Here is a 24,100-nt window from a genome sequence, read left to right on the forward strand (position 1 = left end):
AGTAAATAATTTTTTTTTTATTTGTCGTGGCAGCACTTTTAAAATTAATATTTACCAAACACAAAACTGATTTAATTCACAGCTGATCATTTTCGCAGTACATCAACAGTTTTTTTTCAAAGTCACAACAATTCCAAACTAGCCCTTAATCAGGTAATAAATCCAAGTTAATTTACAATTGTTAACTCCGGTGGATTTGTGATCAGATCAAAACGTGATCTACATTGCGTTGAATCTTCGAAAGCATTTCAAGATCAATCAAATTTTACTAATTCCATTTTCTTCCCCTGTGATGCAGTGAAGCAGAGACCACTTCCTTCTTCCTCAGCCTTGATCAAGGTTAGTACTAGTTCCCTGTTCCTGCTTGATTTCATTTCAGTGTTCTGATACAGTAGAGTAAAAGATGCTTATCAAGGCCCAAAATTGAGCCTGGAACCTAAAATTTCTCTGCTTGTTGCTAGCCTGGAAATTGAAAATCCCAGCTCTGTTTGTGTATGATACGATATATATAGTAGGTAAGAATAAATAGATTCCCAATTTTACTTTTTTTATTTTATTTAAGTTATCTGTTTATGCTCAATTAGGAGGAGATAGACCTACTGTTGTCATTGAAACACATCTCTAATTTATGTTTAAAAACTCTAAATCCTGATAGTTGTTAGACAGTTTATATGCCTCCAGGTTTTTGACAGGACAAGCATACAAAATAAAACTACATCAGACATTCAGGTTATGTATATAAACCTAACAAAGGATTACACCAGAAAATGAGAAAAAAATAAGGTAATGCACAAGAACAACATGAATTCGGATTTAGTCGAAGTATTAAATAGGGATTTAGTTGAAGTACCATGTAAGGGTTTAGCGGAATTAATGAATAATGCTTAAAAGAGAGATCTGTTGTTTATTCAGAGTTTCAGACACATTTATGTTATTTATGATCATGCTTAGGTCGACATTGCCAGTGTCGGAGGAAAATTGGAAACAGGGTTTTGCAGTGAGATATAGAAGCTAAAAACACCTCTACCTTAAAGATAAGATATACAAACAATAAGTACTCAAGACAGTGTTACACTTGTTAAACCAGATTATATCAGTCTCCACACAATTCTGATTAGAAAATATAACACAAAGCAGAGCAGTACAAAGTGAAAAATTGGCCTTGAACTTCCAAAATACAGTTTTCCTCAAACACCTATATAGACAAAGCAGCACTGTATGCATGGTTAATATGACCAAGGTCTCTGTTCCCTCCTCCGTTGTCTACGTTTAGCCTGCCTTCTCCTCCTGCTGAATGTATCTACAAACCACTCATGCTTCTTGGCTGTCCAAAAGTTTTCTCCAACCACTCCAACTATTAGACCAGCAACAATTCCTGGCAGAAACATGAACCAATCAAGCTCAACTTGAAACCCAGAGTCCTCATCTTGTTCAATAGTTGTTTGTGGTGTTCCGCTCTCAGAATCTTCACATTTCTTTGACAAAAGTTTTCCACACAAACCGGAGTTCCCTTGGTACATATCTTCTTGGAATGTATCAAACTGTGGACCTTCTGGGATAGGACCATAGAGACTATTGTTGGATACATCGAAGAATGCAAGGAATGTCAGTTGTGCTAAATTGCTGGGGATCTTTCCTGAGAGCTGATTTTGGGAGAGATCCAACGATTCAAGAGCACTCAAGTTCCCCAAAGACAAGGGGATGAGACCAGTGAGAGTGTTGTTGGAAAGATTAAGCAGATTAAGCCCTCTTAGGTTCCCAATGACACCTGGAATCTCTCCTGCAAATCTGTTACTTGAGAAGTCTATGAGTCTCATAAGATAAGGGGTCTTGCTATACTTCAACTTAACACCTTTGCTGGAAACTGTAATCGGGTAATCATAGTAGAATGTTTCTTGATACGTCCCGCCGAAGAAGAACATGGATTGGAAGTATACTTGCTGGTTCGCATCAACAGTTTTCATGGCAATCCAGTTCTCTATGTAATTGGAGGGCAGTATACCTGAAAAATCATTGCTGGATAAATCAATGATGGACAGCTCAGGGAACTCATGGCTACTTGTAGGCTTTCCAATTATTCCATGAAATGCATTAGATCGCAAAATGAGAACTTTGAACTGTTGAAGCACTCCTAACCAAGATGGGAAAGTATCACTGATCTGATTATTTCCCAAATTAAGATACATCAACTTAGAACAATTGGCAATTGATCTTGGTAGCTTCCCTTGTAGCTGATTATCACTCATGTCAATCCCTCTTAACCACAGGCATCTTTTCAAACCTATTTGAGGAATAGCACCGTGAAAGGAATTGTTCTGTAGTTTCAATAACTGAAAAAATCTGAGATTCTCGAAACATGGTGGAATCTTGCCATTCAGGTTGTTGTTAGACAAGTCAAGAATACATAGTGGCCATGTGTTGCAGAATGCTGCTGGAATTTCTCCTGCATATTCATTGTTTGAAACAGAATAGTATGATATCAATGGCGATGGAATGGGCAGTGATCCTTGTAACATGTTAGAGTCAAGCTGTAAAGAGTATAACCCTTGCCATGGAATAATGACCGGATTTTCTTCAAATCCATTTAAGTGGTTGTGAGAGAGGTTGAGAAACCTCAAAGTTTCACCTGTTGAAATCCACATCCACTTTGGTATTTGGCCATGCAGATTGTTGTCAGATAGATCCAGATCCTCCAGTTCACCAGCGTATTTCAAAAATTCCGGGAACTCTGTTATGTTGCATGAACCCAATCCTAGTACTTTAAGCCTTGGAGAAATGGCTTTGAATCCAGTTTTGATCTGCACAGAAAACTTGTTGAGTGACAAACGAAGTCCCCTCAACTTTTGGAGCTTGGAAAACTCATCCAATACAACAGGCCCACTCAGGTTATTTGAGTGGAGATAAATATGTTCAAGATTTCTTAGCTCAAAAAGTGACCTGGGAATTTCTCCTTGCAGATTGTTGAATCGTAGGTCTAACAAAGTTAACTGGGTCAACTGCATAAGGCATGATGGGATTTGACCAGTTATTTGATTGTGGCCTAAGCTTAATTTTGCAAGTTGTTTCAGATTAGCCAAACAACATGGGATTTCACCAGTAATCTCATTCTGGTCCAAGTCTAATACCAAAAGTTGAGTGAGATTAGCCAAAGAACATGGCAAATTCCCCCTTAAGTGGGTAGTATCAAGGGCCAAGTAGTTAAGTTTGGATAGCTTTCCAAACCAAGACCAGGAATCTGAAACTTGGTCACTGAAAGTATGGATTGTTGGAAGGTCTGGTAGATAACTATAGTCATAAAAGGAAGAAAGTTCAAGGAAATTGAGCTGGGTAAGGTTGGAAAGGAAAGATGGAACATAGGGATAAAAGTTACAAGAACGTATATTCAACAAATTTAAGACACGAAGGTTTCCAATTGAAGCTGGTATACGACCAGAGAAATCGGTTGCCTGCAAATTCAGTATCTTCAAAGGGCTGCTGGTGTTAAGGTCATCAGGAATATAACCGGTTAGATCATAGTTATCGGACAAATCAAGTACTTGCAAGTTTGGTAGGTGGAAAATGCCTACTGGGAATTTCCCTTCCAATTTACATGCATGAAGACGGAGAGATGTGAGAGAAGACAAATTCATCAATGTATTAGGTACAGTGGAGCTTATCTCAACGTCAAAAAGATGAAGCTGTTTTATGTTGGTCAAGTTCTGAACTAGACTTCTGAAGTCAGGCATCTTGAGAGGAGGGATTTTGAAATCCGGAGCCGAATTTGATGACAGATGAAGTGTAGATAGGTTGGATAGATATGACATTTCTGAAGGAATTTGGCCAGAAAATGAAGACATTGAGAGGTTGAGATATGTTAGACTAGTAAGAGCATGGCCTAACCTGGATGGAATTTGAGAGAAGCTGAAGTTATTATCAGAGAGGTCAAGGCTCTGCAGGTGAACAAGCTGGAAAAGACTGCTGTTGGAATTGATGGAACCATGAAGATAACTGCTGGCAAGGTCAAGCCCAATAACATGGCCAGAGTTGTCGTTGCATTCAACACCATCCCATGAACAACAATTATTCCTTTGAGTATCTCCTGCTAACCTACCCCAGGATGAAACTTTCGGAAAAGCAAAGGGATCTTGGGAAGCAGACTTGTCTATAGTGAAACTAGCTTTGAATTGCAACAAGGCAGAGCGCTCATCATCATGGCAAAGTGCCTGCGTCTGTACAAAAGAGAAACAGCCTGCAGCATTCATGAGCAACACAAGTGTAAAATAACGCAGAGGAAAGAAATCGCACCAGGACGATCCCATGAAAAATTATCTGGAAGTGTATGTATGTAGGTTTGTGGGTTTCACAAAACAGAGAACTGAATCTCCAAAGAACAGAGCTTCTTTCATGTGCTGGGACGGTATACTAGAAGTCAAAGTCTTCGGGAAATGTCTTCGTTTTTCATTTGTTGATGGGCCTCACCTCATATAACCAGAGTGCATTGTCTGCAAACCACCAAAGATAAAACGCACCGACACTGTAGATGTACATTAAAAATTGACCAAATCAACCGGCACAGAACAGGGAAGCTGATAGTGTGAATGGAGTAGTTACCTACCCCAAAGTGCTTTCAAGGGAGAGGAGAAAGGCTTGTGTTTTGAGGAAGACTTGGAAGTTGGAAGTCTGCAAACAGAGCAGGGACCCCATAAGAATGACATGCATCAAATTAGGGCAAATTTCCAACCCGCCTTATCGCCATTGAAGTCGTCACTCACAATCTCAGACAAGCAGATGATCCAACAATCCAAATGTTATTCAAGTACAAGTCGAGGTCAGTAGTATTCATTTTCCCATCGTAGTAATTATATATAAGTTTCCTTTAATTTCTTGTTACTAGAGCAAGAAGAATTGGACTTTTGCTCTAATATTTAGTCTGTAGTTTTTTTTTGTTTTTCTTTTGTTTGGGCCTTTTAGGTCCCTTCTGTAACAAAAAAAAACTTAATTAAACATGGTAAAGTAAGAATTTAGGAAGAAATTTCAGTAGTTAGGAACTTAGGATTTTGATGGAGTGAGAGATATATTGCTATTGATTTAGGCATGAGGTGTTACTCGTGTCCTGGTTTGGCATTGCCAATGTTAGGAAGAAGAATTGGATAGATTTCATGTTTCCTTCAAAGACTATTGAAGGAATCAAAAGTAAACAAAAAAAATTCAAACAAATTCTAAAACATTTCATGTTTCCTTCGATACTTTTACAATCAAACCATGTGAAACTAAACCTCTGATCGAACTTGCTATTTTATGTCACACACATAGAGATGTTTACCTGCTGAATTGATCAAGGTATAGAACTTTGGCAATGTTTAGCTGCTGATCATGGATCACCCGATAAGCGTATAAAGTATATATGGCACATTACTATATAAAGGATCATGGCTCACCAATCTCATTGATTAAAACACACTGAAAACTGCCTCTTCTGGTACGAGAGCTAAACCCGAAACCCTTGAAACTACATTCTGCTGTTGCAAAAAACTGTCACACTCCAAATTAGGTTTCATTGATATGCAGAGTTAAGATTTCATGTATTAAAACAGCTATGATATCACTTCCTGAACATGAGGATGCAGGATTATCAAAAATGCAAAGAGGGAGCAAAACCTTCCCTGGACCTTGATCTCTCCATGACGAAAAAGGAAGTGTGATGAGTGGGCTGTGAAGAAATGAGCCCAAAATGAATTAATGCAGTCTACAAGGCCCAAAGTCATTTTCTCCATTGATATTATCTAAATGTTTATCAGGTAATAAATCCGAGTTAATTTATGAATTAATATTGTTAACTCCGGTCGGTTCTTGATCAGATCAATACGTGATTTACAATTCCGTTAAATCTTAGAAAGCATTTCATGATCAATCGAAATTTACTAATTCCATTTTCTTTCTTGCTGTGATGCAGTGAAGCAGAGACCAGTTCCTCCCTCCTCTGCCTTGATCAAGGTTAGCACTAGTTCCATGTCCCTGCTTGATTTCATTTCAGTTTTCTGATACAGTAGAGTAATAATTGGTTATGAAGGCCCATAATTGATCCTAGAACCTTAAATTTCTCTGCTTGATACTGTTTAGGTATAAAACTAGCCTTAATTGAAATACCAGTTCTCTTTGTATATGATACAGCACTGTAGGTAAGGATAAATAGATTCCCTGTTTTTCATTTTTCTATTTATGCTCAGTTCAATGGGTATAGACCTACCGTTGTCATTGAAGCACAAGAATAGTTGCATTGCTTATTCTCAGTTCCCTGTGTATGATGCATTATGTATCTGATTTATGTTTAAGAATAGTTATGTAGCTTATGCCTCAAGGTTTTTGATAGGATCATAATTACATCAGAATTTCAGACTGCTAAAAGTTCAGAATATACAAATCTATCAAACGAATACACCAGAAAATGAGAAAATATAGGGTAATGCTCAAGAATAACACGATATTCTGATTTAGTACGAGTTGTTTAGTTGAAGTACAGAATAATGCATAACTGAGAGATCTGTTGTTGTTTATCAGAGTTTCAGACACTTCTATGTAATTTACGTATATGTTTAGGGCGACATTTGTGAAAAATCAGAAAGACGATTTTGCTGTAAGAGATAGAAACAAATTAAACAAACCTCTTACTGATAAGATGTACACTTACTCAACCAGATTATAATCAGTCACCACACAATTCTGATTAGAAAGTATAATACAAGGGACAGCAGAACAAAGTGAATATTGGTCTTGAACTTCCAAAATACATTTTTCATCAAACACCTATATAGACAAAGCAGCACTGTATGTATGGTTAATATGACCAAGGTCTCTGTTCCCTCCTCTTTTGTGTACGTTTAGCCAGCCTTCTCCTCCTGTTGAATGTATCTACAAACCAGTCATGCTTCTTGGCTGTCCAAAAGTTTCCCCCAACCACTCCAACTATAAGACCAGTAATAACTCCCGGCAGAACCACAAACCAATCTAGCTCAATTTGAAATCCAGAGTCTTCATCTTCTTCAAGGGTTGTTTGTGGTGTTGCGCTCTCAGAATCTCCACATTTCTTTGACAAAGGTTTTCCGCACAATCCTGGGTTTCCTTGGTACATATCTTCTTGGAATGTATCAAACTGAGGACTTTGTGGGATTGCACCATAAAGACCATTGTGGGATACATTGAAGTATGAAAGGAATGTCAGTTGTGCTAGACTGGTGGGGATCTTTCCTGAGAGCTGATTTTGGGAGAGATCCAACGATTCAAGAGCAGTCAAGTTCCACAAAGACGAGGGGATGGGACCAGTGAGAGTGTTGTTGGAAAGATTGAGCAAAAGAAGCGCTCTTAGATTCCCAATGATAACAGGAATCTCTCCTTCAAATTTGTTACTTGAGAGGTCTATGAGTCTTAGAAGATAAGGGGTCTTCATATACTTCAATTCAACACCTTTGCTGAAAACTGTAATCGGGTAATCATAGTGGAATATGTCTGGGTACATCCCGAAGATGATAGCGGATTGGATGTAAATTTGCTCGTTTTCATCAACAGATTTCATGGCATTCCAATTCTCTATGTAGTCGGAGGGTAGACTTCCTGAAAAATCATTGCTAGATAAATCAACAATGGACAGCTCAGGGAACTCATGGCTACTTGCAGGCTTTCCAATTGTGCCATGAAATGCATTCGACTGCAAAATCAGAACTTTTAACTGTTGAAGTGTTCCTAGCCAAGATGGAAAGGTATCGATGATCTGATTATTTCCCAGATTAAGAAACATCAACTGAGGACAACTGGCAATTGATCTTGGTAGCTTCCCCTGTAGCTGATTATAACTCAAGTCAATAGCTGCTAACTCCATACTTGTGTTTAAACATATTTGAGGAATATCCCCGTGAAAAGAATTGTTCCTCAGTTTCAATATCTGAAGAGCCCCGAGATTCTGAAAACATTTTGGAATCATGCCCTTCAGTTTGTTGTTAGACAAATCAAGAATAGTTAGGGTCCCTGTGTTGCAGAATTTTTCTGGAATTTCTCCTGCATATTCATTGTTTGAAACAGAATAGACTGCCATTGATGATGCTGGTATTGGCAGTGATCCTCGTAACATGTTAGAGTCAAGCACTAATGAGCTTAACCGATGCCATGGAATAATGACTGGATTTTCTTCATATCCAGTTAAGTGGTTGTGAGAGAGGTTGAGAAACAACAAAGTTTCACTAGTTGAGTTCCACAGCCATTTTGGTATTTGGCCTCGAAGATTGTTGTCAGATAGATCAAGATGCATCAGTTCACTAGTGTATTTCAAAAATTCTGGAAACTCTGTTAAGTTGCATGAACTCAGTTCCAGTAAGTTGAGCTTAGGAGGAATAGCTCTAAATCCAGTTTTGATCTGCACTGATAACTTGTTGAGCGACAAGCGAAGTCCCCTCAAATTTTGGAGCTTGGAAATCTCATCGAATTCAAGGTATCCACTCAAGTTATTTGAGTTGAGGAAAATATATTCAAGACTTTTAAGCTGGAACACTGACCTGGGAATTGCACCTTGAATATTGTTGAATCGTAGGTCTAACAAAGTTAATTGAGTCAACTGCACAAGGCAAGATGGTATTTCACCAGTTATTTGATTGTAGCCCAATCGTAATTTTGTAAGTTGTGTCAGATTTGCCAAAAGACATGGGATTTCACCACTTATTTGATTCTGGCTCAAGTCTAATACCAAAAGTTGAGTCAGATTAGCCAAAGAATATGGCATATGCAGATCAAGCATAGACAGTTTGGATAGAAATGAAACCTCTGATGGAATGTGCCCAGAAAATGAAGACATTGAAAGGTTGAGATATGTAAGACTAGTAAGATCATGGCCTAATCTGGATGGTACTTGAGAGTAGCTGAAGTTGTTGTCAGAGAGGTCAAGCCTCTGCAAGTGAACAAGTTGAAAAAGGCTGCTATTGGAATCGATGGAACCATGAAGATAACTGCTGGCAAGGTCAAGGCTAATGACATGGCCAGAGTCGTTGTTGCATTCAACACCATCCCATGAACAACAATTACTGCTTTGAGGATTTCTTTCTAGACTACCCCAAGATTCAACTTTCGGATAAGCAAAGGGATCTTGGGAAGCAGACATGTCTATAGTGAAACTAGCTTTGAACTGCAACAACGCAGAGCGTTCGTCATCGTGGCAAAGTGTTTGCGTCTGTACAAAAGAAAACCAGCATGAAAAATTAATGAGCAACAAGAGTATAAATTGATGTACCAAAAAGAAGTCGAACCAGGATGATCCCATTCCCATTCCTATGAAATTTTCTATTTTCTTAGTACATGTGTATGTAGGTTTGTGGGTTGCATATAACTAAGAAGTTAAACTCCTTGATGGACAAAGCACAGAGCTTCTATCATGAGCTAGGAGTTTGGTACGTTTCCCTATATTTATGTTGCTAGTGTGCCTAACTTGTTGCTTCTTGGTCATGTCTGGTGTGCGTTGGCTTAGCATCTCAGAAGATCAGCTAGAATATCTTTGGCATAATATATTATATTTGCTAATATGTAACTTCTTCTGTTTGGTCACTTGGTAGTTTGGATGGAAAGGTACCTTCTGTTTCTTAGTTCCTCCTTCATTGTTAAAGTCTAACTCCATCCAAAACAGCATCTCCCAACGGTAATGAGAGAAAAGCTATAATGGTAATTCTGAGAAGCATAAGTTTGTGTAAATGTTCCTTCATTATTTGATTATATGAGTTAGACGTAGCTCTCGAGAGATGAAATCATACAATATTATATGGTGCTTGTGTTCATCATGTTCATATTCGACAAATTATAGCTAAACGGATGCCATTACTTTATCCTATCGCTTTCTTATTTACAATGCTGCTAATTATTGTTTCAATTACATAATGGATGAGGACTGTGTGGTCGCTATAGATATACCTGCCATGGATAGAGACTTTAGGATGTACTGTTGTTTGTTGCCTCTGTTTGTCCTTGTTGCTGATTTTCACAGTTCCATTTGGTCTTGGCCCTTGTGGCTCTTGATGCAAGCTTAATGGACAAGCAAGAAGAGAGATGTGTGGGCTGTGAAGAAAGGGGCCCCACATGAAACAAAGTCCAGTCAGAGGCCCAAAGTCTATCAATTGGAGAAATTCATGTTTGTCAGGTAATAAATCCGAGTTAATTCTTGATCAGATCAAAACGTGATTTACAAGTGCGTTAATCTGGAAACCTTTTTGAAATCAATCAAATTTTACTGATTTCTTTTTCTTTCTTGCTTGATGTAGTGAAGCAGAGACAGAGCTCATTGATATATTGTGCACCACTACCTTCTTCCTCTGCCTTGATCAAGGTTAGTACTATTCCCATGTTCCTGCTTGATTTCATTTCAGTAGTAAAAAAATTGGTTATAAAGGCCCAAAATTGATCCTGAAAAATGAAATTTCTTTATTGAAATCCCAGTTCTACTTGTGTATGATACAGAACAGAAGCTAAGAACGAATAGATTCCCATTTCTTCACTTTTTTATTTATGCTCAATTTGAAGGGAATAGACCTATTATTGCTCAATGAGGTACATGTGTACGTCCCAAACTCTAAATGCGGATAGTAGCTAGATAGCTTCATCCTCAAGGTTAGTGACAGGATGTGTATACAACATTAAAGTACACCAGACTATCAGTCTGCGAAAAATTCAAAATATACAAACTTGACTAACAAACAAATGCACCAGAATATTTAAGATATCGGATGTAGTTGAAGTACTAGATAGGGATTTTTCAGGCAGTGTTCTTCTTGTTGTTTTAGACACCTCTGTGCATTATTTTTAGGTTAGGCCAACATTTCCAATGAGTGAAAATTGGAAACACAGATATGCAGTGAGACTTGGAAACTAGACACCTCTTACGTACCTTAAATCTTAGATATATGAACAATAAGTACTCAAGACTGTGTTAAGTGTTAACACATAATCAAGTCTCCACACAATTACTCCATATACAATACGTCTTTTTATATAATGATAGTGAAGGTCTACATAAGCTGGATCCTTTGAAGTTTACATTCTAGACATCATTCTTGATGGAGGAGCTGTATCCATCGAGATCATCATAATACTTGGACCAAAGCATGACACCTCCATATTTTGCTGAATTTTTGATAGCCGGAAGGACTTGTGAGTTAAGATCAGTCGCTGGAATAAATCCACTACCAGCAGCTTGGGGTGCGGCAGGAAGTCCTAAGAAAATCTTATGTGCAGGAATGGCAGTAGTCCATTGCTTCCAACCATTTTCTAGGTTTGAAATATCTCCAGAAGTGTACTGGCAAGGAGGGTTGTTGTAGAATTGCACCCAAACAAAGTCGAAGAGGCCTGTGTTGAGTGCATTTCCAACATAAGCATCAGGAAAGGGACACTGTGGAGCAGCAGTCAAGTAAACTTTCTTGCCCTTGTTGCTGTAACCGGAAAGGTACCTCGCGAGGTCATCCCAATATTGATCAGACCCTCCCTCAATGTCAAAATCAACTCCATCCAAAACTGCATCTCCCAACGGCCTTGAAGAGGACTGCCCTCCCAAGAAGTTGTTCCACAAGTAAGTAGCAACTTGGCGAGCATCGTCGGATGACGCCAATGAGTAGCTCCCTGAAGCTCCTCCTATGGAGAGTATGACCTTAATGCCTTTGGCCTGGCAGGACTTGATATCGGGGCTCAACTTGGTGCATTCATCAGTGGAGGGGTCACAGTGACCGGCAAGGTTTATGGTAGGGGTTTGGCCATTACCAAATGATGAGAGGAAAGCTAAGTTTACGAATTGGTAGTTCCCTGAACCACAAGTTTCCGCTAATGTGCCTTCATTCCCATTTTGGCCCCAGTATATAGCAATTCCACCTGCATTGGATCCAACAGCTAGAAATAGTAGCAATATTGCCACTGAAAATGTAGACTTGGAAGCCATCTAACTCGAGCTTTGGTTGAACTGTTTGTGAGAAATGTTGTCTATGCTCGATGATGGAGGATATGAAGTATGAAATGTGGGAGTTCTTTTATAGAGGAAAAGGTTTGCCATAACGTATTGTGCTAATGTTCAGAAATCGAACCGTGGCATTACAGTCACGTAGGCTTAGCTTTCTTTGTTATTTTGTGTTTGGCTTCAACTTACACATTTGAATAGTTAATTAAGGAATACACTGTCTATATGTAGTTGTTTATTAGCACCCAAATTCATCTTTGGAAGTGGATTAGTAACTTGATTATGTGACTATCTGTATGTGGGGATGGGATTAGGCTACAATTCTTGACGTATTATGAATCATTTTGGTTGCTGTCAGCCATATTTGGGAGGAATATTGTTTTGGAATTCTTCGTATCTTCAATTCCTCGATCTTTTGGGATTTCTATAATCATTTTTCATAGAAAATTCTGTTGTGCCGAATGGCACAGCATGCCTGCTGGAAACACAGGCAGAATTTGCAGCCAACTACCACGTGCTGGACCTCCCCCCCCTCTGCTGAACCTCCCCCTCCTTAGTGATAGGCATGTTATAACCTCAGGGCTATAAAAATTGAAAATAAAAACTTTTCGATTGGGTATGACAAGCATTACAGTACTAGTGTGTGTTCTTTTCCTTTTTTTGTTTTCAAGAAGGTTACAAAGAGGAGCCTCTAGATCGAGCATCCGATATTAATAGAATCTATTAATAGAATCTAGATGAAGAGCTTGAGCAGCTTGAGATGGGAGGATACTAAACCAAATCTTCTGAGACCAGGGCTCATGACCAAGATTTGCAAAAACATCAAGGAAGGTAGTTGTGAACATCAATACTGCAACTGCTTATTATTTTCGAATCTTTTTCTTTTTGTCACTAATTAAATGTTTGTCAATATATCGGCATGTATGTAAATTTCAACAATCTGATTTCGATTGGTATCTTTCTTGCTTAGCAAGGCTCACTTAAGCCGTGGCCTGGTTGGTTAATGTGTTAACTAACAACTTTGAGGTCATGGACTCATGGGTTCAAATCTCATTGACATTTGTAGGGTGTGTGAGTTATTTAAAATTTTTTTTTTTTTTTTTAAAAGGCTCTACTTTGTCATGATGACCAAGTTTAGCCCAAATCATTAAGCACGATACAGGTAAGTATATGATATCAGATACATCATTTGCTACAACTAACCAGTAACCACCGCCCACACTGCTTTGAATGTACATATTTAATGGTTTTCAAACAACATATTCTTCTTTTCTCGTTTTCATATTTTCTCGTTTTCATACTTGCTCAGCTTAACTGCGTACTGTTTCAGCTCACCAGCCTATCCCGTGATCCATCCGGAGCTGCATTCTTTGTTTGTCTCTGGACATTACCATACTATTGTTGAATGTGGAAATGTTTATTGTCTTTATTATATAAACTTAATAATAAACAGTTTGTGATATTTTTGAATAAGCAATTGAAGTTTATGATATGATTCAACTGAATTAACTTTCTCGTTCATGTCGCCCAATCTAAAACTATTCATGCATTTAGACTTATAATATCACATGAAGATAAGCTGAGCAACTGAATTAACCCTCTTGTTCATGTTGATAATTGGGTTTTCTCTTTCAGATGTACAAGATCACATGAAAATAAGACGTCCTTCTATTCCTGCATTTATTAAAGAGATTGAATCGGGATTGAAAATGTTGTTCATGTTATCTCTACTACTATAAAGCTAAGCCAAAAAGTGTTTCACACATCGCACTGATATGACTCATACGAGGGTAGTTTGTATAATTATGTGATCAATTAATATATGATTAATTTGAATAAGTTCTCATTGTTTGAAAAACATAAAAGACAATGAGTTTTTTTTCAGTTGCTGCTCCAAAAATTTTATTATAATTTTTGGTTCTTCCAGTGTCCCAATTCTAATGTATGTAGAAACATAATTGGTAGTCCTTTTCACGCATACAGAAAATAATCAAGTTGATCAAGTTATTTCCGTTTTAAATGGCAGAAGACCAATGTTTTTGTGTGTTGCTTATTGCCATACAAACTGCAGTGTTGTGAGAAGTTTCTCACAAAGTCGGTGTGATGCATTGAGGAAAAGGCCTTTACATGTTAGTACCTGCCATAGCGTATTGTGCTGATGTTCATAATAAAACCGTAGCATTACAGTCATGTAGGCTTTCTTTGTTATTTTCTGTTTGGCTACAACTTAAAACTTTTGGGATTTCTAATTTTCTATAATTCTATAAAGCTAATAGGTTTTGATGAAGAGGTTGGCAGTTAGTACAGTACATTTTTATTTGATGATGTTACAAACGCAGCATCATCTATCAAAGGATTCATTTGCCAAATGATCCACACATTACAGAAGAGCTATAAGCCTATGACAATAATCTTAATATGCGACAGCACAATATTGTTCACTGCTAAAATTTATGTTCCCATTTCATTTCAGTTTGTTGCATAAATTTTTTTGTTTCATTTGAGATTCACTGGGGAGCTTAACATCCGTCGCCAAACCAATAGCTTCCAGAAACCTAATGAAATACCATGCAACATCATTTGCCACCACTCCAGACCTTGTCGAGCTGAGTACTCAAACGCATGGTGGTTATTATGCCATCCTTCACCAAGTGCTAGCACTCCAAAAAACCTATGTCAAACAATTAAAATTCATTACTAATTACCAAATAGTTGAATCACAAATCATTTCCTCTCAAATATTAGTTATAAAGAATCGATAATATTCACCGGGTGAACAATCAACCAAGAAGTAATTTCATTATTACTTACCATCAGATTGAAACTCAAAGATTTGAGATTAAAACAATTACAATATTTTGCTTTATTCAATTTCAACATTGAATTTCAATCTAATGGTCGGTGATCATGAAATTTTAGGTCATATATCGACCTTGTGCAATGTGCATGTTGGTATATACAAATTTTTTGATATATCCAAAATGATCCAGCTTCTCTAAAATGAGAAACGTGAATACATACCAATTGTTTTTCAACTAATCATGGGTTTCCCAAACTTGCTTTCCCCAAATATGGCAAATCGAATTTATCTAAAACGTTATGTGGTGGGTAACTACCATCCTGACACCCTACATCAAAATACAAAGTAAATTTATGCATAAGATCTACTAAAATAAGATCAAGTTACTATATATGCATGAGTTACCAGATCCAGCAGTACGCAAAGATCAATGAGTACTACTTTTATTGGAAGAAAATAGCAGACTTATCCATAATTCCTTACCAGTCCCCATACTAGAAAGGGTAGTCCTCCTGCTGCATACAATACAACTCCAAAGAGAAACTGCATGAAAGTGGTACGTATAATGCAGAAACCTATAGTACCACTTCTCTTTAAATCTTCAACGTTCTTCAGTAACTTTGCTTCATCCTGCAACGACAACATTCTGAATGAAAACTCCATCACAGAGAGAGAGAGAGAGAGAGAGAGAGAGACGTACAGTGGCAAAGCGAGAATGATAAGCAATGATCCAACCAACATGACTATACCAAAACCCCTTCAATGGTGTATGAGGGTCACTCGATGTGTCTGCAAACCTATGGTGGGTTCTGTGTGTGCTCACCCAATCAATCGGACTCCCCTACAAATCAAAATAAGCAACAAGCAAGCATATATATATATATATATATATGAGTACTACGTAGTACGTACTACTAAGGTACAAGCTAAGATGCATCATGCATGGCTAATATTGTTCGATCACAAACCTGAAGTGAAAGAACGGCGCAATAAGCAAGAGAGTACTCGAGCCATTTTGGAAGCTTAAAACTCCGGTAAGGTTCCTATGGTAAGAGACAGTTACGCCGAGACCGGTGACATAGAAGATCACCATGGCCGTCCAAAATGCAGACCAGCTGAAATGAAACGGCGCTAGAAGAGCGAGGCCATGCATAGCCAGAAGAACAATGACAGTGCATGATTACATCAATGGCAGTCCATAGCCTCCCGAAACATTCTCCCTCCCACTGCATCACCCTAACAAGCTCACCTGCCATTTTCGAAGCTAGCTTGTGTTTGCATAAATGAAGATCCAGATCTGCTTGTATAAATATACTCGGTTGTTCTTATTTTGTACTGGCCGGAGTTTAATACTGTACCGGAGCACCGTTGCTTGGTAGCTAGGTCGTACTCCATGTGATTAATCCGTAATCCGTCCCCTTAAATATGCTTATGTTTTTTCACAATTGAATTAGTAACACCAAAGTGTGCCTGCTTGGAGGTTAGGACCACCTCTCTGTCGTTTAATTTTCGTTAATAAACGTTTTGTTGGCAATTAATCCGTGCAGATGAACTGTATGTTTTTTCTTGCTGGTATTGATTTTCATGATGTGGTCTGCGTGTTTGATAGCAATTGGGTCAATTATGATATTTGTTCTGATATTTCTGTGCATCGCGATTGAACAACGGAAATTATTTTCCTTATGCTATCAAATAATGGAAAGCAGATATATCTAGTATGAAACTTCAAATCGATTCAAGTTTTGTTGGCGTATATAATCACGCCTCTGGTTTAGACATATAAGATCATATGAAAATAAGACAATTAGCCATTATGTACTGTATTAATGAAGGAGATTGAATTGGGATCGAAAAATGCTTTTCATCTTATTTGAATGGATCTGTCGTAAGCATCTATTCATTTGAATCGATCGGTTTTCATCGTTTGAGAAAAAAAAAATTTTTAATTCTCATTTTCCTAGGAGGTACAAAGTAACCTCGCTAAAAAACCTTACATGATCTAAGCAAGGAAAAATAGCGCCACACTCTATCTTACATCAATACATCAATGGAACATTTCATTTATTACTACATCATTGAGTCATGGTGGCCCAGACTCCTTCCAGAACTTAATTCATGTATCTAAACGTTTTTTTTTATAAGCATGTATCTAAATGTTATTCTTGATATTTTACTATAATTTTTGGTTTCATCCAGTGTCCCAATTCTCAAGTGAAAATAAATGTATGTAGAAAGATAATTGATAATCATTCTCAGTTGATAATCATTTTCAGACACACACATATATCAAATCGATCAAGTTATCAAGAGAATGAAATTACTTTCGTTTTAAATGGCAAAAGACCAAAGTTTTTGTGTGCTGTTTATGCCATACAAACTGCATGTGTTGCGAGAAGTTTTCTCACAAAGTCAGTGTGACGCATAGAGGAAAAAGCCTTTAGTATTTGCCATAGCATATTGTGTTCTAATGTTCATAAACTGAACCGTGGCATTAGTCACGTAGCTAGCTAGGCTTTCTTTGTTATTTTCTGTTTGCCTTCGACTTAAAACTTTTAGGATTTCTATAAAACCAAATTTTCATAAACCTAAAACTTTTGATTGGGAGGACAAATCATTGAAACCAAATTTGTAGACAACCCTTCTAAATTCATTGAAACCAAATTGCTGATATCTGACTTTCTTAAGTGGCTGGCTTGACAACAATGTATGTTGTCATGATCATCTGGTTTCTAGGGTTTCCAGTCTTGATCATGGCTGATGACATGAAAGTTGAAACTGCTACAAAACGCGATAATGGATGATGAAAGATTGCAAGGTGTCCAATCCGATGAGATTTTGCAAGTCAATATAATAGCCTTGTGCTTCTGCTTCTTTGTCTCTCCTGGCAATGGTAAACGATTTTGAAGGGAAATGATCGAGGAGACCTGTAGTTACTTATCAACATTATCTTGAAGAATGATCCATGGAGAAATTAAGTATACTTGTGTTCAAAAGTCAAGGGCAAGCTTCAGGATTGGGGAGAATTGTCTAAGAGGATTAGCTTGACAACAACGTATGTGGAATTTGATGAAATGCCTGATCATTGAAGCCTTTGAAGTCTTCATGGATAATGCTAGATATATTGACAAAGATAGTTGAATTACTGAACTTGAGAATGACTGGAATGAATTATGAAAGGTGCGTGTCTCTCTGAGATTATATGAAGCATCTAGATTTTATGAAATTCATATCACTTTACGACTTCCTCCTGGAAGTATATATATATTTTTTGGGTATGTCTCGAGAAGAGGTACATAAGGGTAGATGTCTGTTTATTAATCAAAATCAAAATTATGTGCAATCAAAAACAAAACTAAATGCAATCAACATGCAATCAGGATCTAACAGATGGGCAGGTTTTATTGTTTACTATAGATTTACTTTTCCAACTTCAGTGACTTCCATTTTTGGTTCGACACTACTGAGATTCCCCCTATTTATAGAAGCAAATCGACATGAGTTGTATATTATTTACCTGATCCTTTGCCATAACCTATATATTACAAGTTTGGCCATCTTGATAAACAAATCAGAAAACAAAATCATTCTCATGGGAATGGGATTGCCAAGTTGTTACTTGTATGCTGTGCAATGCCTTATCTTTCTGTTGCTCTTTCTGTTGCTCAATGCTTCCCAATGTGCTTCATTTGTGCAGACAATTGGTCATGCAGATGAGTGTTCTGCCTTGATCCAGTTCAACCAAAGCTTTACAACAAGCAAGTCTGCATCTTTAGATCCTTTCGCTTATCCGAAGGTTGCATCATGGACGCAAGAAGGGGCGAGGAGCAATTGCTGCTCATGGGATGGTGTGGAGTGCAATGAGGACACTGGCCATGTTATTGGCCTCAACCTCAACAGCAGCTGCCTCTATGGTTCTCTCAACTCCAGCAGCAGCCTTTTCCAGCTTGTTCACTTGCAAAGGCTAGACCTTTCGGATAATCACTTCAACTTCTCAGAAATACCTTCAAGATTAGGCCATGATCTTACCAGTCTAACATTTCTGAACCTTTCTCAGTCTTCATTTTCTGGCCAAATTCCATCAGAAATTTCATACCTTTCCAAGCTGTCTACTCTTGATCTTTCTGCTACTAGCTATTTGGATCTGACATTTGATTATGATCATTTTTCATCTTACAAGATTTTGGAACTGACACATGCCAACCTCAGAAGTATAGTTCAAAATCTAACCAACATAAAAGAACTTCATCTTAATAAGGTACACATACCCTCCACTCTACCCGGTATCTTTGCAAATGCAACTTCTCTCAAATCTCTCTATCTTCAAAGCTGTGGTTTGTCTGGAGAATTTCCAGTAGGCATTTTTCAGCTACCAAACTTGGAAGTTCTTGATTTGACATATAACGAAGACTTAACCGGTTTCTTTCCTGAATTTAACAAGACTAGTCCCTTCAAGAAACTGAATGTTGCAAGGACAAATTTCTCTGGTCATATACCTGCTTCAATTGGAGACCTAAGCTCCTTAGAGTACTTGAACCTTGCATTGTGTAATTTTTATCCTTATGTTCCATCTTCACTCGGAAACCTTACACAGCTCAGTTACCTTAGCCTTTCTTTCTTTTTCTATCACAGTTATACTTACTTCGATGTTTCAAGAAACAGTTTCAGTGGCCAAATTTCTGAGTCCTGGTCTTGGGTTGGAAAGTTAACCAAACTCTACCACTTGAGCCTTGCCTATACCTACTTAGAAGGAGAGTTCCCGAGTTTTGTTGCTAACCTGACTCAGATTCAAGAGTTAGACTTGGCCTATAACCAAATCACAGGTGAAATCCCATCTTGGCTTGTCAACCTGACCAAACTAACTGCTCCATACTTCCCATTCAACAATCTGCAAGGAGCAATTCCAAGGTCATTTTTCCAGCTTACAAACCTTCAGTATATCGACTTGTCCTCGAATAACTTGAGTGGAACTGTTGCGTTGGAAGAATTTTTCAAGCTCAAAATGTTAACAGTGCTGCGACTTTCGTTCAGCAAATTATCTGTGCACATCAAAACTGGTTTGGCTGCTACTTCTCCAAAGTTTGTTGCTCTAGCATTGGGGTCATGCAACTTAACAGAGTTTCCAGATTTTTTACATGATAATAGTAAATTGGTGGAGCTAGACCTTTCTGATAACAACATTCATGGCCAAATACCAAGATGGCTGTGGAACTCAACTGGTGAATCTCTGTGGTATTTGAACCTCTCTCACAACTCTCTGACAGGATTTGAGCAAAATCCTGTCAATCTTCCATGGAAGAATCTGCATCTTTTAGAGCTTGGATCCAACAGGTTACAAGGGCCATTGCTGATTCCCCCACTGTCGGTTGAATTTTATTCTGTGCCAAACAATGGTTATACTGGAGGGATTTCAGCATCTTTTTGCAACTTGAAAGATCTGTTTATTCTTGATTTTTCCAACAACAACCTAAGTGGCATGCTTCCACAATGTTTAGGGAACTCTACTGCATTCGAAATTCTGAAGCTCCGCAACAATTCTTTTCATGGTGATATTCCTGATCAAATGTGTCCAACCGGAAACAGTTCACTAAAGATGGTTGATATGAGTTATAATCAGCTACAGGGTAAGCTACCAAGATCAATGGCAAAATGCACTCGGTTAGAGTTTCTTGATTTCGGAAACAATCACATTAGTGACAGCTTCCCATCATGGTTAGGAGAACTTCCTGTACTAAGGGTATTCATTCTGGGGACTAATGGATTTCATGGCACTATTGGCAAACCTGCAACTAACCATGAATTCCCAAACCTTTGCGTTATTGACCTATCCAACAATGGTTTCTCAAGTTCGTTGCCTTCTGATTACTTAGAGAGCTGGAATTGCATGAAAAAATCTGTTGATGAAGTGAAGACATATTTTCAAGACACCATAATGGTCGCCACATACACAATTCACCAGTATGATTACTCAATGACCATTTTCGGCAAAGGTGTAGAGTTGAAGTATTTGAAGACACCTTATCTTCTCTGGTTTATAGATTTCTCAAGTAATAGATTTGAAGGCGCCATTCCTGGTGCTATTGGGAATCTCACAGGGCTTCATTTGCTTAATCTTTCCAACAACACTCTCAATGGTCACATCCCCTCATCTTTGGGGAAATTGTCTGCTCTTGAATCCTTGGATCTCTCTCAAAATCAACTCTCAGGAGAGATCCCCGGCAATTTAGCCGAACTCACTTTCCTTGCATACTTCAATGTATCCCAAAATCACCTTTCAGGCCCTATCCCACATGGACAACAATTTGGTACATTCCAAGAGGAACTGTACGAAGGAAACTCAGGTTTGTGTGGAGAGCCTTTGTTAAAGAAATGTGAAGGTTCTGATAGCTCAATGCAGCCACCTTCGATGACCGAAGAAGACGATGAATCTGGGATTCAGGTTGAATTAGATTGGTTTGTGGTTCTGCCGGGAGTTGTAAGTGGGCTAGTAGTTGGAGTGGTTGCTGGAAACACTTTGGGAAACAAGAAACATGAATGGTTTGCAAAGACGTTTGACTATAGGAGGAGGTCTCAAGTGAGGTGGCAGCCGATACGGATGACAATTAGAGGCAGACGTAGGATTGAAAGTACGAACGAGTCGTTCTAGTCCAAAGTCTGCTACTGCTTATTCCTCTTCATATGACAGCTCCGTGGAAATACGATCGTCTTAGTTCTGTTGTGTTGGCACATATTTTTCTTCCTTTCTTCAACAATTTTTTTAATGAAATGGCTTACTTTTTATGTAATGGCAAATATAAGTTTTATGTCAGAAAAATTAATTGAGATTCGATACAATGAGACTACAAACTGAAGTTAGACACTATTTAGAAGCTTATATTTTGACTGTTACAAGGAAAACATTGTTTAGAATTTACATGTTTCCTACTTCTGCATTCTCATTCTCTTCTCCACAGCAGATAATCTTAGCCATGTCAAAATCTTGAGGTATGAGGCGTCTAGATTCCATCTCTCGGCATAGCAATTCTACCAATTTTCCTTTCCCGCAACGTCTAAGTCCCAGACAAAGATCAGATACGATATCTGAATCAGGAACAAAATTTCTCTCAAACATTTCTTTCAAGATTTCCACTGCTCCATCAAAATCCCTATTATTGCAAAAACTAGACAACAACATCTTAAAAGTATGTTCATCAGGATGATAGCCGCTCCTGACCATGCTTTTATACAACAGAAAAGCACGATCTGAGTTCTTTCTCACACACTCCCCACCAACAAGGGCAGAAAAGGTTGAGGCATTTGGGACAAAGTTCTTACTGTCAAGCTCTTTTACCAGATATGCAGCTTTCTTCGTTTTACCCTCCTTGCATAGTCCCAAAATCAGTCCATTATAAGTCAGAATATCAGCACTTACTCGATTCTTCGACATCTCCTCAAAAAGCCTACTACCCATCTCACTATTACCTGCTTGACCATACCCATTTATCAGGGTATTATAGGTTACTGTATTAGGAGCCACATTTGCAGCTTTCATCTCACTAAAAATTATATTTGCTTCTGGTAGTTTACCTTGCTTACAGAACCCATCAATAAGCGTGTTAAAAGTTACCACACTCGGGTGCAATCCATTCTTCACCATCAAGTTTTTGAACTTCACAGCAGAACTCAGAAGACCCTTATTGCAATGTCCTGCAATCAGTGTATTATACGACACAACGGTGGCACTGAAACCCATGCTCTCCATCTTCTCAAGGACCTCAACAGCATTCTCTAATTTCCCCACTCTACAGTAAGCACACATAACCATATTAAGAGTATAAACATTTGGTGAAATCCGACACCGCCTCATTTCTCTATAGAACGCCAAAGCAACATCAGCTCTATTCAAATCAAGCAATGAGCTCACATATGCATTGCAAGACTCAACCGTCGGGTAAAACCCATAATCCTTCATCCTACAAAACGTGTCTGTGGCATTCCTAAACTTCTTCATATGCGCAAATGTCTTGAAAAGCGAGTCAAAAACCCGAGGAGAGGAATCACACGAGCGGTACGAATACAGTATCGCCTCAAACAGCTTGGAAGGCAAGTCTATGTTCCCTGGCACAAGAATCTTCCTCAAAATCGACTCGGCAGACTTGAACTTTCGATACTTGGTGAGAATGTGGAGAATCATGGAATGTGTTTCGAGGGTAAGTGAAGTCGGTTTGTGAGTTCCAACCCAGTTGAAAAACTCAAGGGAAACAACATAGTCTTTCTGAACTTTCAGGAAAACATGTTTCACTCTGAAAGCAGTTAGACCATTGGCTAAAGAGTTGAGCTTGGCCCAGTCAGAGTGAATCAAATGGCTGTTTACAACATTAACAAAATCAAGGTCTTGGCCTTTGGGTTCAGGAATGGTTCTGTGGGGAATAGGAATTGGGTTCCAATTCCTTGTTTCCAGTTTCACATAAACTGAGGGTTTTGTAAAGGTGGGTTCTTTAGGAATTGAAGTGGGCAAGATTGAAATTTGACGTAATGGGAGTTTATTCATAGTTAAGCTAGCGTATCATGTAGAACCCAGTTCTGTATTTTAGGTCTGTAAGTTCTTACAAGCAGATAGATTCAAGTTTGCGGATCAATATGAAAATTTCTATCAGAATTTGATCCAGTGAGACAGAAAATTGAAAAGAACTGAAGGCAGGCGTTGATTAGAAAAGGGATGAACTGGGAAAAGGGTGATGAAGACTCACTAACCTTGTTGGAGGCTGAGGATGAAGATGATGGTGCAGAATGAGCTCTGACTGTGCTTCACCTTGTGTGTAACCAACGAGTCGAGAACAAGTAGCAAATGAATATTTGTCAAAAATATTTCCCAAACAAAAATTACGTAAGTAAATTTCCACATCAGATATTGTGGAAACTTTTGATTATTATTGTGAAGAATATAAATGTGGGAGAAAGTCTTAGGTGCGGCTAATGCACCACGTGTCATGTGCGACCCACCAGTCACACAGCGACACCTTGTTTTTTTTCCTTCCCCAACCCCCCCCCCCCCCCCCCCACCCCTGCGTTCTTCTTCTCTTCCTCTTCCTTCCTCTGCTCCGACACTTCTTCTTTCTTCCTCCGGCAAAGCTTACACGGGTTGGTGGAGGCGTCCTCTTCCTTCCTCTTCCCCGGCGAAGCTTCTTCTTCCTTCCTCCGGCGAACCGACGAAGCTTCTTCTTCCTTTACGGTGGAGGCGGAGGCGGCTTACGGTGGAGGCGGCGAGGGTTGCAGAGGCGGCGGCTGGGCAGAGGGAAAGAAGATCGGAGGGGATCGGTTTTCGACCGGAGAAAGGAAGAAGATTTGCCGGAGAAAGGAGGAAGAAGAAGAAGAAG

The 24,100-nt window shown here is 38.6% G+C and overlaps 5 protein-coding genes across 5 annotated transcripts; 1 reads left to right on the forward strand and 4 right to left on the reverse strand.

Annotated features, from left to right (window-relative positions):
* Window positions 1-1,226: 1,226 nt before the first annotated feature.
* On the reverse strand, window positions 1,227-9,271 carry LOC101307038. The gene is made up of 3 exons (XM_004305621.1): window positions 9,267-9,271; window positions 6,856-9,190; window positions 1,227-4,228 (listed from the first exon to the last, which is right to left on the reverse strand). The coding sequence occupies exons 2-3, from the start codon at window positions 9,119-9,121 to the stop codon at window positions 1,227-1,229; spliced, it is 5,268 nt and encodes a 1,755-aa protein (XP_004305669.1). The 5' UTR covers window positions 9,122-9,190; window positions 9,267-9,271.
* Window positions 9,272-11,044: 1,773 nt separating this feature from the next.
* Window positions 11,045-11,932, reverse strand: LOC101306068 (hevamine-A-like). The gene has a single exon (XM_004303511.1). The coding sequence runs from the start codon at window positions 11,930-11,932 to the stop codon at window positions 11,045-11,047; it is 888 nt and encodes a 295-aa protein (XP_004303559.1).
* Window positions 11,933-14,411: 2,479 nt separating this feature from the next.
* On the reverse strand, window positions 14,412-16,003 carry LOC101307327 (delta-9 acyl-lipid desaturase 1-like). The gene is given in 10 exon segments (XM_004305622.1): window positions 14,412-14,527; window positions 14,530-14,618; window positions 14,969-15,075; window positions 15,231-15,287; window positions 15,289-15,338; window positions 15,341-15,377; window positions 15,448-15,588; window positions 15,716-15,783; window positions 15,786-15,918; window positions 15,920-16,003. Coding segments are annotated over 10 exon segments (882 nt in total).
* A 2,339-nt stretch (window positions 16,004-18,342) lies between these two features.
* LOC101307615 (receptor-like protein 12-like) lies at window positions 18,343-21,390 on the forward strand. Its single transcript, XM_004305623.1, has one exon. It carries the CDS (start codon window positions 18,343-18,345, stop codon window positions 21,388-21,390), a length of 3,048 nt encoding a protein of 1,015 aa, XP_004305671.1.
* Window positions 21,391-21,585: 195 nt separating this feature from the next.
* LOC101306652 (pentatricopeptide repeat-containing protein At4g26680, mitochondrial-like) lies at window positions 21,586-23,376 on the reverse strand. Its single transcript, XM_004303512.1, has one exon. The coding sequence runs from the start codon at window positions 23,272-23,274 to the stop codon at window positions 21,655-21,657; it is 1,620 nt and encodes a 539-aa protein (XP_004303560.1). The 5' UTR covers window positions 23,275-23,376; the 3' UTR covers window positions 21,586-21,654.
* Window positions 23,377-24,100: the final 724 nt, after the last annotated feature.

This window comes from Fragaria vesca, linkage group LG6 (genome assembly GCF_000184155.1).
Source record: "Fragaria vesca subsp. vesca linkage group LG6, FraVesHawaii_1.0, whole genome shotgun sequence".
Classification (NCBI taxonomy): domain Eukaryota; kingdom Viridiplantae; phylum Streptophyta; class Magnoliopsida; order Rosales; family Rosaceae; genus Fragaria; species Fragaria vesca.

Bases quoted from the DNA above. Each gene is read 5' to 3' on its own strand.
- LOC101307038 (XM_004305621.1), bottom strand. From the start codon at position 9,121: ATGTCTGCTTCCCAAGATCCCTTTGCTTATCCGAAAGTTGAATCTTGG. The intron at 4,229-6,855 runs GTACACAAAAGA...TGAATGCTGCAG, and splicing joins GAGGAGAAGGCTGGCTAAAC to GCTGTTTCTCTTTTGTACAG.
- LOC101306068 (XM_004303511.1), bottom strand. From the start codon at position 11,932: ATGGCTTCCAAGTCTACATTTTCAGTGGCAATATTGCTACTATTTCTA.
- LOC101307615 (XM_004305623.1), top strand. From the start codon at position 18,343: ATGGGATTGCCAAGTTGTTACTTGTATGCTGTGCAATGCCTTATCTTT.
- LOC101306652 (XM_004303512.1), bottom strand. From the start codon at position 23,274: ATGAATAAACTCCCATTACGTCAAATTTCAATCTTGCCCACTTCAATT.